This window comes from Leptodactylus fuscus, chromosome 5 (assembly GCF_031893055.1).
Source record: "Leptodactylus fuscus isolate aLepFus1 chromosome 5, aLepFus1.hap2, whole genome shotgun sequence".
Lineage (NCBI taxonomy): Eukaryota > Metazoa > Chordata > Amphibia > Anura > Leptodactylidae > Leptodactylus > Leptodactylus fuscus.
Genome location: NC_134269.1, coordinates 14440087 through 14453694, shown reverse-complemented (window position 1 = coordinate 14453694; position 13608 = coordinate 14440087). Strand labels below are relative to the sequence as shown.

At 44.2% G+C, this 13608-nt stretch overlaps 1 protein-coding gene across 1 annotated transcript; it reads right to left on the bottom strand.

Annotated features, from left to right (window-relative positions):
• Window positions 1-780: 780 nt before the first annotated feature.
• On the bottom strand, window positions 781-12358 carry LOC142204716 (putative N-acetyltransferase 16). Its single transcript, XM_075276029.1, has 3 exons — window positions 12153-12358; window positions 2666-2890; window positions 781-1474 (listed from the first exon to the last, which is right to left on the bottom strand). Exons 1-3 carry the CDS (start codon window positions 12333-12335, stop codon window positions 863-865), a joined length of 1020 nt encoding a protein of 339 aa, XP_075132130.1. The 5' UTR covers window positions 12336-12358; the 3' UTR covers window positions 781-862.
• Window positions 12359-13608: the final 1250 nt, after the last annotated feature.

Sequence of the window (13608 nt, the reverse complement as noted above, 5' to 3'; positions counted from 1 at the left end):
CGTTCCTAACTGATGAATTCCCCAAATTTTGGCTTTGACCAAACCCAACGTTTTTGGAAAATTCATAACAAACCCAGATCATTGCAAACTTGTTCTTTCATGTCTATAGAGTATGATCAGGAAAGTCGAGTCACAAGTGAAATATCCTGCTCTTTGCCTAGATTTGGGGGGGGGGGGGGGTTTGACGTTAAGAGGGGCAGGGTAAAGTTGGTTATTAAACTCTGGGGTGTCTTTAGCCCTTCTGAGAATAATCATAGGCTAGGGTGTCTAACAATAAAAAAAGTAAAAAATAATAACTTTTCCTGGGTTTCACCACGGCATCCTCCGACATTTTGGTCTTTTTCTTGGGCTGTCTACCATCTTCACTGTTGAGGCCTGTGTTTGAGCCTCATGGGGGGAGCCAAGGTCAATATGCTTCGAAACAGCAACATCATTGCTGAGGTCCAATCACAGGCCTCAGAGGTGACTTCGATGCCAGAGAATATGGCAAACAGCTGGACAAAAGGCCAGAACGCCAAAGGATGCCACGTTGGAACCTAGAAGACATGAGTAAATTTTTTAAATTTTTATATATGTTCCTGGGCCCTGAATTTAATAGCCAACTTTGCTAAATTTGTGAGGGAACCCCAAAAATTAAAGATGAGCTTGTTACAAACAAAGTTTGCCAACAAAGTGCCTATCCTTCAAAGGAAAGAATCCAAACAGACCCATAGAAATTAATTTTAAAAAAAAAATTCAGATTTTAATGATCAGAACTCAACGAATAAATGGGATCTGTCGACAGATTTATTAGATCAAACTGTAGAACAATACTGAAATAAGTTTTTACTGATACAGCAAAGTGGAAGCCAAAAAAAAAAACTTAGACCTCCGTTTCCAATATCAATTGTTCCCTGACAATATGAAATGGAGTCAGACCTTCACACAGTTGGCCCAATTCAGTTCGTAGATTCTCATCTACATATAGGACAAAAATGACTCCACTCCCTGCAGGCAATGCTTGTACTCCAATCTTCAACTGCTCGAGGACATGGACCTTGGCATAAAATGGATCATTTCCAAACAAGTCAATTTCTAGAAGATGCATTCCCTCCGCAAAGGGCACTGGATATGGAGGAGCACCGAGACTAAAGAATTCATCTAGATAAGCATGGGTGCCACCACAAGTGGTTGTTGCCTTGGAAGAAGCAGTTAAGTCACTTGAATCTCCAAGATGTGAATAAATCCAGACAATCTTCCGTTTCAGTAGAAGATTTAGGTTGGACTTATGAGTGGTAAGAGGTAGCCAGCCTTGAACTATCAGTCCTCCGGGAAGTAGATCTTCTCTTGACTTAGACTCCTCAAAGAATCTGAGAATTTCTTCTGTCCCCAGGACAGATAAGTTCTTGGATGTGTCCAAATTGTTCACTCGAGACTCCAGTAACTTGATTGTTGTGACCAACTGGTCAGCGGGAAGAAGAACCGCCATCACCGCCTAATGGGGAACACGATGGACAAGGGAGATCAGCTTGAATTCAGAAGAAGTGAAATAATATAGGAGAGATAGATAGATAGATAGATAGATAGATAGATAGATAGACAGGAGATAGATAAATAGATAGATAGATAGATAGATAGGAGATAGATAGATAGATAGATAGATAGATAGATAGATAGATAGATAGATAGATAGATAATGAGTAGGGTTGAACGATCGTATTCGGAAAAGATCGGATTCCGATCAGCAATTGAGAAAATTTCACGATCGCGATCGGAATTCCGAACACGATCTTTTTAGGTGGGATCGAGATCGGTGATTATTTCCACAATGCTTTCCTACTAGCCAAGCATTGTGGGAAAAGCTAACAATGTTAGCCTTCACACTGAGTATACGCTCCACTCATTCTGAGCGAAGTGTATACTCAGTGTGAAGGCTCCGCTGCGGTTCCATAGGAATGAATGGAAGCAGCCGGCACACAGCCTTAACCCCCTGCGCGCCGGCTGCATCCATTCATTCTAATGGGAGACTAGCTAACATCTCTAGTAGCTGCTTACCTGCAGAGATGGCTGGTCCAGTGCCCGGTGTTCTCGTTATTCTTCGCCTCGCTGCCCCCGCCTAACAGGTTAGTGTTAAAGAGCTAGGAAGAAGGCGGGGCTTGTGACTTAGGAGAGTGTGGGCGGGTACTGGGAGGGGAGACGTGACATCTCCCCTCCCAGTACCCGCCCACACTCTCCTAACCTGGGAGGCGGGGGCAGCGAGGCGAATAAGAATGAGAACACCGGGCACCGGACCAGCCATCTCTGCAGGTAAGTGAACACCAGGGGGGACTAAGTAGCCAGAGGACTAAAAAAAAAATCCTCTGGCTACTTAGTGATTAAAAAAAAAATCACTACACAGCATGGATTCTAACAATTAAAGCGTTCAATTGTTAGATTCCATGCTGTATAGTGAATAGGATTGTTTTTAAAATCCGATCTCCGATTAGTAAAAAAATCCCATTGACTTGCATTGGGATAGGAATTGGGATCGAGATCGGGTTGAATGAAAAATGATCGGAAATCGGATTTCAAAATCGATCCTGAAAAGTCAAGATCAGCTCAACCCTAATGATGAGACAATGACAATGAGATTACTTATTAAATTTGGGAGTCTGAAGATAACTGAGACACTTTATAAATAAGACACCTTATTGCCGATCAATTTATATTTCTTCAATACAGAAGCTGGTGGATTCTCTGCCCGGGTCATTCGGACTCTTTCCACTTCTGGATGGTAAGATTGTAGAGTATTAAAGCGAAACTTTTCAGTCATTCCGGCCACCCCACGTCCTCTCATCCAGGGGGCTACACGAAGAGCTTCTGCCACTGCCGTAGTTCCATCATCAACCAATATGAATGACTCAAAGCCGACCTGACAGTGGATGATGAGAAGAACAGGATGAACAGTATCTTAAAGATTCTAGTATATTGTAATGTCTAGACCTAGAGAGACAAAACATAAAACTCTCTCAAAGCTTGAGGACCAAGGAGGTCTATGACTAAAGATGGGCCAACCCAAGAAGATTATTTTCTTCTTGGGTTAAGATGAAATGAACACCCGGTTCCATCTGAACTTATTCAGATAGAACCAAAGGGAAAATTATTATACTTTGGGGTCTCATCATGACACTTGATGTGCTCTTGAACCCGGGCGTATGATGTCATAGAAGAGCGGCAGATATCATGAGGAGGAAGACACAGAACATCAGATGCAGAGAGGAGGCTAAGAACTCCGGGGTCTGAAGAGAAGCCAGAATACAATAATGCAACAGCAATGGTCATTTTAGTCAATCTGAGACAAATTCCAAATTGTTTGTTAAAAACCGAACAATTTGGAATTATTCAGGTCAATCTGGTCCAATATGAACTGATTCGCCCATCTCTATCTGCAACACTCAACATATTTTTTTTGCAGCTAGTTACGAGAACCAGGTAATGGCCAGCACTCGCTTACACATCCTGCCCATGGCCTCCTCCCTAACCCTGACCTTGGCATAGCATTAAACATCTGGCTCCTTGACCATGCCAGTGACCATGTAAAGCTGCATGCATTGTTGCTTACACAAGCGTATCATTAATATCAAGCAAAGTGGTGACTATTGGATCTCTGTACCAAAACGGAAGAACTTTTCCTGCTTTACAAAGGTAGGCAACATAGATGGATTCCTAGGATTTACTGTGTACCTGGTTTGCAGTCACATGCCGCCTCTCTATGTAACCAGGAGGCCCTCTCTGCTCCCTCTGAACCACCGCTTGACCCATTTGCCAAGTGTTACCACTACAAGTAGCAGAAGTACCAGCAGCCACTACGTTTGGTCACCATGATGGTAGCTTTTTCATTTACTGCACCAACCTGATGCACATCAGTAGATAGATATGTACCGCCTGAATGACCAGGTTCAGTTGTCCTTGGTCTTGTGCTCTGTTTCTCACAGATACCCTGAGCCCTGACTTCATGGACTTCTTGCTCAGTAGACTGGAACAATAGCAGAAACTTGTCCAGTTTGCCAAGGGTGTCCTGTCCATCCTCCAGTGTATGAATCGGTCCATAGATGGTTTTCACACACCTTCAAGTAATGTCAGTGACTAGATCTCCCATGGCGGTCAGGCTGGGGACAATAGCTATTTATTACCAGCTCAATGGTGCCACAACTGCTTGTCTATCGCATGCCATACTGTGCCTCTACTACTGCTGCTACTACACAATGGACATCATCTCCACCACCACCACCATCCAACCATACATCAGTTTTTGCTTTGTCTGCTATGTTCTGTACCGTACCACCACTTTTGTTGGTACTGTTACCACGTGTTACGCCAGTGTTCTGTGCTTGTTGACGTACTACCGTTCTCAGAAGACATAGCAGCCTGGTTACCTTCCTGTATTTTCCTGTTTCTTTAAGGATTAGTTTGCTTATCTTCAAGCTTTCTTCTGCCCTTCACTGTCTGTATGTATAAAGGTCCGCTTCCCTTGCCACGCCCTGCTTGAGCAATGCTTAACCATCTGTTTATATTCCTGTGTACCATGACCTGCTCTTTGGACCCATGTTGTCACTCAAGTTTTATGTCTAACCAGTGCCCTAGTTTGTTTACTTCTTGTTTGTCCTGTCCGTATGGCCAGAGCTGTGTTGTTTTTCTGCCCGTATGTCTGGAATATGCTCCAAACTCTGTCTGCCATGTGCGGACACATACTGTATCTTCTGCCAAGTACTCCAGGGTGGACTCGTATGTTCTAAGTTGGATAGAGTCCTAGGAGTCCTGATTTGGAGCAAATTCATTCAATGTAAAACAAATCTTCAACCGAATCCATCTTGAAAGTAATTTAGAAAATTTTGCAATTCTTGAAATTGAATTGATACTAGGGTTGAGCGATCAGAATCAGAAAATCAGGATCGGATCCCGATCGGCGACGAGCAAATTTCACGATTGCGCTGGAAAATGATTGGAAATCGGATTTTGAAATCTCAAGATCGGCTCAACCCTAAATGTGACTTTTCCTATAGAGAAGCATTGACTAGGGTTGAATGATCGGGATCGGGAAAGATCGGATCCTGATCGGTGATCGAACAAATTTCACGATCGTGATTGACTGGAAAATGATCGGAAATCGGATTTTGAAATCTCAAGATCGGCTCAACCCTAAAAGTGACTTTTCCTATAGAGAAGCATTGACTAGGGTTGAGCGATCGGGATCGGGAAAGATCGGATCCCGATCCGTGATCGACCAAATTTTACGATCGGGTTTGGCTGGAAAATGATCGGAAATCGGATTTTCAAATCTCAAGATCTGCTCAACCCTAAAAGTGACTTTTCCCATAGAGAAGCATTGACTAGGGTTGAGAGATCGGGATTGGGAAAGATTGGATCCCGATCGGTGATCGAGCAAATTTTACAATCGGGTTGGCTGGAAAATGATCGGAAAACGGATTTTAAAATCGATCCTGAAATCTCTCGGTTGAGATCGGCTCAACCCCAATTGATACATATCCTTTAAAAGAACCCTAATCCTGTTGCTACTCCCCAAGAAGGGGTCATTCTTGGACCACTTGCTCTTGCTTCTTCTTACACCACTGTGTGTATAAACCCAACATGCATCAAAAATTTATAATTTTTGGATAATTTTTACACTTTAAAATGCACAAAAACAGGCTGCTACAGGCTTGTTAGCATTGGCTGCCATCCATTTACCGATAGCCGTCTCTGTTGCTGTCACTAATGCTGTCTTGGCAGTAGAGAGCTCGAAAGGGGTTGGATGGAGTCCTCGGAGCCCACGGAGTGTCAGACACAATATTTCAGGCTATCAGGTCACTTTCAATTTGGGCTGAATTTATTTGGACCAATTTGATTAAATCCAACCCAAAACGAATTTTGGAAATTTTGCTCTAACAATGGTAAGATCTGAAAAGATTTCTAAGGGCTCCAAACTAATTTTAATACATTTGAATGAATTTTTTTAATGAAATTTGTATGTGAATCCATTTCTGTAGGTATATAGATATATATATATATATGTATATATCCCCATGTTTGGTAGTTGGCAGAGCGAAATAAAGTCCATATGTCACCTCCATTGTGTTTCTGACAGATGAATAAAGGAGAGATGAAAGCTCACGCGGAAATCATTTATCTCTATGGAGACATTGGAAGAAGTTCACCTCCTTTCTAAAAGGTTGATGGATATGGACAAAGAAAGTAGATTACTTTTCACGTTATTTTTCACCATGTTCCTTCGTCAGTCGTTGTACTAAAATTGTCCGTGATGTATGTCTAACAAAAGAGACGAAAAGATGAGTGTTCTCCACTTTACAGTAAGTGGCCCAAAGGACTAAGACCCAAAGTAGGAGAAATTGGAGTAGTTGATGCCTAGGGTTATACTTGTAAGCACTGAACGAGCCCGATGTGTCATCTTGGGGTGCTAAATACCATGTCAATTGGGTGGAGTATTTTGAAGGAGACAACTATGAGGCTGATTGGTCAAAATCATATCGAGCTTCCCTTCTATTGCGCCACCCAAAAAGTCCATCACCAGAACTCCATTGTTATGGCAATGCCCGGCCACCAGGGGTGATCACCACTCTAAGTTCTATCTGCATCCTTAGGACATTTGGCATTGCACCTTGTGGCTTGCATCAAGACATTGTCTCTGCCAAGGGGGCATTGTGGCAAAGGCACATAGATGGAGTTTAGGGCATTTTGGTTGGAATGGGGGAATTATGGCTGGTATAAAGCCATTGTATTTGTCATTGGGTGACTTGTGGCTGTTATATGGATGGAATGGGGGCACTAGGTCATTTTTTTTGGCATAGAGTACTGTGGCATATGGAAAAGAGGATGGCATTGTGGGACATTGTGGTTGGTGTGAGGGTATTGTGGCTGGTATGGCAGTATTGTGGCTGGTATGGCAGTATTGTGACTTATATAAGGAAAATGTGGTTGTCTTGGGCTGTATTTGGTTATGGAAGACAATGTGGATATCATGGGGATATCATAGGGAAAAGTGGTTGGTATAGGGGGCATATTTAGCACTTTGATTGGCATCGGGTGTATGTTGACTGTTATTAGAGACATTACATCCTTACTAATATTATAAATGTGAATGTTTGTGTGTTTGGATGTTTGTCTGTTTGGATGTTTCTTCCCACAATCATGCCGAAACAGCCGAACAGATTACACTGAAATTTGACACATACCTAGAATGGCACCCGGAATGAAACATAGGCACCTTACCATCCCTGTAGAATGCCGGGTTTGCCGACCACGAGCACCGAATTCATGGTTGGTGTAGGCTGAAGGACCTGAGATGACATCATCTCAGGCCCTTGCACTGTTCTCGGATTGGATCAAGTGATAGAGGGGGCAGAGCTATAGAGACTCAAGGCGGCCACAGAGCGAGAGGAAGAAAATGGCGTCACATATGTGGGACGCCAAGTGCCGAACATGCCACCATCGGTGGAGGCCGGCGTGCTGTGTGGATTAGTGAGTCCGCCAGGGACCCGGGAAGGGGTAGGAGAAACAGGGACAAAGTTCTGCAAACCGCTGGTTACCAGCGGCGCACCGTGCATGGCCACAACTGCTGCGCAGCACAGTCTGCCAACCGTACAGTATGCACACCTGTACACTAGGCGCACGGTGGGCCCGGGGGGAGGGGGGGAGGGGGGGAGGGGGCCTGGAGTCGCGGGTTGTGGGGGGAGGGGGCCCGGGGTCACAGTTTAGGGGGGAAGGTGCCCCAGGGTTGCGGGTGAGGGGGGAAGGGGGGAACAGGGGCGCGAGTGCGGAGATGGGGGGGTTCCAAGGGGGAAGGAGGGCGGGGGACAAGGGGGGGATGGGGGTCCATGGGCGTAATGGTGTGGGAGAAACCCCCTATGTCCAGCGGGCAAGGGGGAGCCCAGGGCCGCTCTGTAGGTGGGTCGCGCAGGAGGTGAGGGGTCCACGGACGAAGTGGCAGGTAATGCTAGTGTTATATGAAAATAATTGTTTGCTATTATTATGTGAGGATTTTAATACCGTGGTAGATCACAAAACAGCCGTTCAAGGTAAAGGGCTAAGCTTTATAGAATTCATAGAATAAATAATCCGCAACCTCTAGTGTAAGGATTTGAGTGGGAAGATTTATGACGGGTGAGGAATGTAATGCTTCATGTTTCTTCTAGAACAAACTCCGCTATTATTAATAGAGTTACATCCTTCAGGGGTACATGGGTGAATCTCACATTAAAGGGGGTTTCCTATCACTCACTTTTTCAATATAGTTTTAGATAGAAGCTACTTTGGAAAGAATCGGTCAGAAAACAGGAAGAGATTTAGGGTTTTTTTCCGACAAACCTGCAATCCACAGCAAAATCTGCGGTGTGGGATGGCGGAGAAGCTTATCGGAGAGGAGTCCTGAGATCATTTGTAAGAAGAGACAGTCAAGGGCATTGTTATCAGATTTAGAGAATAAACTTTTGCTTAAAGAGAGTAAATCTATCGCTAATCCTTGGGATTTCAATAAAATGGAATGGATGAATGTACAAAAATGTCTTTCGGATATTACATCTGCCAGTGTTAAAAAGGAAATGCTGGCAAGGACTCAAAGGCTATTTTTGGAAGCCGACCTGCCAGGAAAATTATTAGTCTCCGCTTTAACAAACCTAAGGAAAGCTGCCCAAATTAATGCGATTGTGTCTAAGGATTGTAGATTATTATCGCATAGACATGAGCCAACGGGACGTAAGGAGCCGGTTCTATTTGAGAATTATGGGGTTCACCAACGATGGATCCCTTTAGAAGAGTTGGGGTCAAATAATAAACAGTTATACTCACCTTTCCTTACTCGTCCTTGGCTCCTTCCCAGGTGTCGTTGGTCCTCTTTGGTCCTTCCAGCCACCTGGATGACATCAGTGGTCATGAGGGATGGCTAAAGTCAAGATTGCATCAAAGTATCAAGATGTTGAAGATCTCCATGTGATTGGTCCTGTGACTAATAGAGATGAGCGAACAGTAAAATGTTCGAGGTTAGATATTCGTTTCGAGTAGCCCCTCAATATTCGACTACTTGAATCGAATATCGAACCCTATTATAGTGTATGGGGGGAAAATGCTCGTTTCAGGGGTAGGCAATGTTCAATCAAATTATACTTACCAAGTCCACGAGTGAGGGTCGGGCTGGATCCTCCAAGAAGTCTTCTCCGTGCAGCGTCCCCGCGGCGTCTTCTGGCTCTGAATTCACTCTGCCAGGCATCGGGCCTGGGCAGAGCCGACTGCGCATGCCCGCTTGTAGTGCCCGATGCCTGGCAGAGTGAATTCAGAGCCGGAAGACGCCGCGGGGAAGCTGCACGGAGAAGACTTCTAAAGGTAGGCTGACTGTATAGCATTCGGCCAATCAATGCTGGTTCTGCATCGAACTTTTCTATTGAAATAGAGAGTGGTGCTCGATTGAGTATGAGTATTTCGAATACCGTAGTATTCAATCCAATACCTACTCGAACGAGTACTACTACTACATCTCTAGTGACTAAGCCTCAGCAGTCCCTTGGGGCCACTGATGTCACCCAAGAAGCCATAAGAAGACTATATTATTTCACTGCATCTCCCCTGAGTCTCTGATTTTTCTACTCTGGGTTCTGAAGATTTGGTTTAGACTAAACTGGTAAATCCCATGAATATTTGAGAGATGAATCTTTGTAGTGTCCTACGATCTGTGTCTTCCTCCTCCAGGCACTATGGTGTTCTTCAGAAACGTCATGTGAATCGGATCATTACCAGGAGCATGACGTCACAGGAAGACACAGATTGTTGGACATCACAAGGAGGCCCGAAAGAGTTAAGTGAAGGTCAATGCCTATTATACTCTGGGGTCATGTCCGGCTCGATCCGAACAATTTTGGTCCGATCTGAACTGGAGGATGGCTTTATCCCAAAATCTTCAAAGGTTCTCCCATCTTTATGAGATAAATCCCCAGGCTAGACGTCTTACCTTTTGAAATGTATTGGCTATATATAGAACGTAATTGGTCCTTGGTTTATGGAACTTCTCCATGGGAGCTTAACAAAATCTATGTGTGAGGTGTTAAAGGGATCCTATCATTCAAACGCAATTTTTTCTCCCTAACACGTCGGAATAGCCTTAAGAAAGGCTATTCTTCTCCTACCTTTCATTGTCTTCTCTGCGCCGCCATTCACCTGAAATCCCGGATTTTGTCAGTATGCAAATGAGTTCTAAATACTGCACCTGCTGGCACAAAAAAATGGCTGCCTGCATGTGAAGTTGGCTCTGCCCGAGGCCCACTGGCAGAGCTGACTCGCACATGTGTTGAATTTTGACCCAGAAGAGGGATGAAGAGGCCATTGCCGAAGAAGATGAATGCGGCACTGGAGAGAGTTCTCTCGCAGCATTGGGGACGCCCCCAGTGCTGTTTGAGCGCTGGGGCCCGCCCCCAGTACTGCGAGAGAACTCATTTGCATACCGACAAAAACAGAATTTCAGGCAAACAGCGGCGCGGAGAAGACAACAAAAGGTTTGAATGATAGGATCCCTTTAAGTACATCTGTTCTCAAATCTGATAAGAATCCAATGCTAATTGATTCGTAATGACCAATTTTCCTCATTAATATGGATATAAAACTTTTACCGAGAATCTCTACAACTAGTAATAATTCATAGATCTATGGTCCATAATGACCAAATGGATCAATGTCTAACAAATCTACTTCTGGTAACATTAGAAGAATTTTCTTGAATTTGCAGATTGGCTGCTCCATTTGGAGGAGAGATATATTGTAGCTTTAGTTATACAGTATGTGTGAATCTTTAGCTTGGATCAGGATTGGACCTGTCTTCATTGAATGGATCACATTGCCATATGAATACCCAGAAGCAAGGCTTTCACGCAAGCAAATTTCACGATCATTGAAAATTGGCCATGGGTGTAGACAGGATTGCCTGCTATCGCCTCTGATTTCTCTTTCCATAATCGGATACAACATAAACCTCCCGGTATGATATTTGTGAAATCCTAGAAATGAGGACATTTAGTAGCAAATCATATTTGTCAGTGGTATAAGGTCAAAATAGCTCTTAATATTTCGAGGGCAAAGGATAACACAATTGGCAGGAGTACTGAGAATTTCTATCTTCACATTGTCATTTTGAGATTGTGGCTCACATAAGATGGACTGGAGCTCTCATATAGGATTTGTAGGTATCATAGGCAAGGTTTTAAAAGCTGGGACCCAAAATGTCATCAGTATCTTGTGATGGGATCTCAAACAATGGATCTGGAGATAGTTGAGCTTAGGACTTTGGTTATCTCCAGCGCTCCCATGGTCATGTTATGTGACTGTTAGAGATGAGCAAACACTAAAATGTCCGAGGTTCAAAATCCGATTCGAACAGCCACACACTGTTCGAATGTTCGAACAGATTTCGAACCCCATTATAGTCTATGGGGGGTAAATGCTCGTTCCAGGGGTACGCAATATTCGATAAAATTATACTTACCATGTCCACGGTTGAGGGCCAGGCTGGATTCTCCTTGAAGTCTTCTCCCGGCACAGCGCCCCCACGGCGTCTTCCAGCTGGAATTCACTCTGCCTAGGCATCGGGGCCTAGGCAGAGCCGACTGCGCATGCGCGGTCGGCTCTGCCCGGCCTGACGTCTGAGCAGAGCCGACTGTGCATGCAAGGGCATGCCCGCGCATGCGCAGTCGGCTCTGCCTAGGCCCCAATGCCTAGGCAGAGTGAATTCCAGCCGGAAGACGCCATGGGGACACTGCACGGAGAAGACCTCTAAAGGTAAGAGAAGAACCAGCGTTGATTGGCAGAATGTATAGCATTCTGCCAATCAACGCTGGTTCTGCATCGAACCTTAAACTTCGAACAGCTAGTAGTGTTCGATCGAGTACGAGTATTTCAAATACCGTAATATTCGATCGAACACCTACTCGATCAAACACTACTCGCTCATCTCTAGTGACCGTCACTCCATTCAGAAGACAAAAGTCCCCCTTTCTCCTGGTCCATGGGATCTGAGTGATCGGAACCCCATTGATCTGTGACCTTATCCCCTATCCTATGAATAGAGGATAACTTATTGAACGGGAAAACCCCTTTAAAGCAGGAGACAATCCACCAAAAATATCCTTCATTGTACTCACCACTTTGCCTTCACACTTGGCCAGATACATCCTTCTCTGTGGGTCCTTCAGCCATGAATGGTACTTGAAAGGCAGATAGTCTGTTCCGTTGTATATCCCAACAGAGATGGACATCACATCTTCATAGTCCTCTGGTGTTGCAGGTCCAAAATCAATTTGTGGAAATGAAGTCTCCTTAGACATGATGTCACCACAAGATCCAGATGAATGCTCCAGCCGGAGTGAGGAGAAGAGAAGAAGTTTTATATAACCAAGCAAAGTTCATTACATCTAACACACCCTTCTGAAACATATCATGGAATTTCAAGGCTCCGACTCGTCTGGAACAGATAATATACCGGAATCCGAATAGTTTGTTTATTGCAAGTTGTGGGGGTTGTATCAACAGAAACGGTTCCTAAGCAGATCAATAAAGTATTATTATTTCGATAGTGGGTCCAAAAGCTCAAAACCTTGGTTGGCAAGAATTTATTACAGGTTGGATAGTAAACATTTATGAGATACTATTAGAAAAACAAGGATGGAGGAGCGTGCCAGCAGCATATTAGCACTATGGTTATTCACTATTATCTCCAACAACCTATATCGGCCAGGGTTCTGCTTTTCCCTCATCCTGCTCTTCCTTCCCTCTCTGTAGACTCCCATGGACACATGGTGTTTGATACCAGTGTAAGCTGACAGTCTCCCAAGACAGACTTAGCAAAGATTTGAGAGTGAAAGTCAGTTTAGAAAGATGTGTGTGTGTGGATGGGAGGGGGCTCAAAAAAACCTGGTTAAGTGGAGAAAAGAGCATTTTGACCAGACATATATAGGATACATAAACCATTTAATGCCTTCCTACAAATGAAACAAAGCACAATAAAATGCAGTGGTCGATCCTGGTGACCATGTGATCACCGCAGGAATGGTGGTGGATGCTGGGCTCCAACTATCCTGGGACAGATCAGAGAAACCTCTGATTCCTTCCATTAAAGATGATCTATCACGATCTCCACCAACTGCTACTGAGCGCCATTGGATTTCCCTTCTCTAGTACCTACCGTTCCTGAGAAATCAGTGCTGTCAGTTTCAGCATCCAATATGAAGGCTGTCTACTGTCACGTGGGTGGTTCTTGGTCAGAGTACAAAGATTGGGACTGCCCACGAATTAGTATATTGTGTGTCAAAGCTAACACAACCTATTGACTGACATAAAGAGTTGGAGTTGATGGAAGTAGGGAAAGGTCCTTTAAAAATCCCAAAGATGATGAAAGCTGCAGCAACCATGTCTTCTGAAAACTTTGAGACAGGAAGGGGACTCCATTGTCAACCCATCACCCTTACAATAGTTTACCATAAGATAAGACAAGATAATTCTTTAATAGTCCCACCTTGGGGAAATTCAGTAGGTTACAACAGCTTGGATAATACAGTAATATATTACAAGAAAAAAGACCCACACAAGCTCAGAATAGCA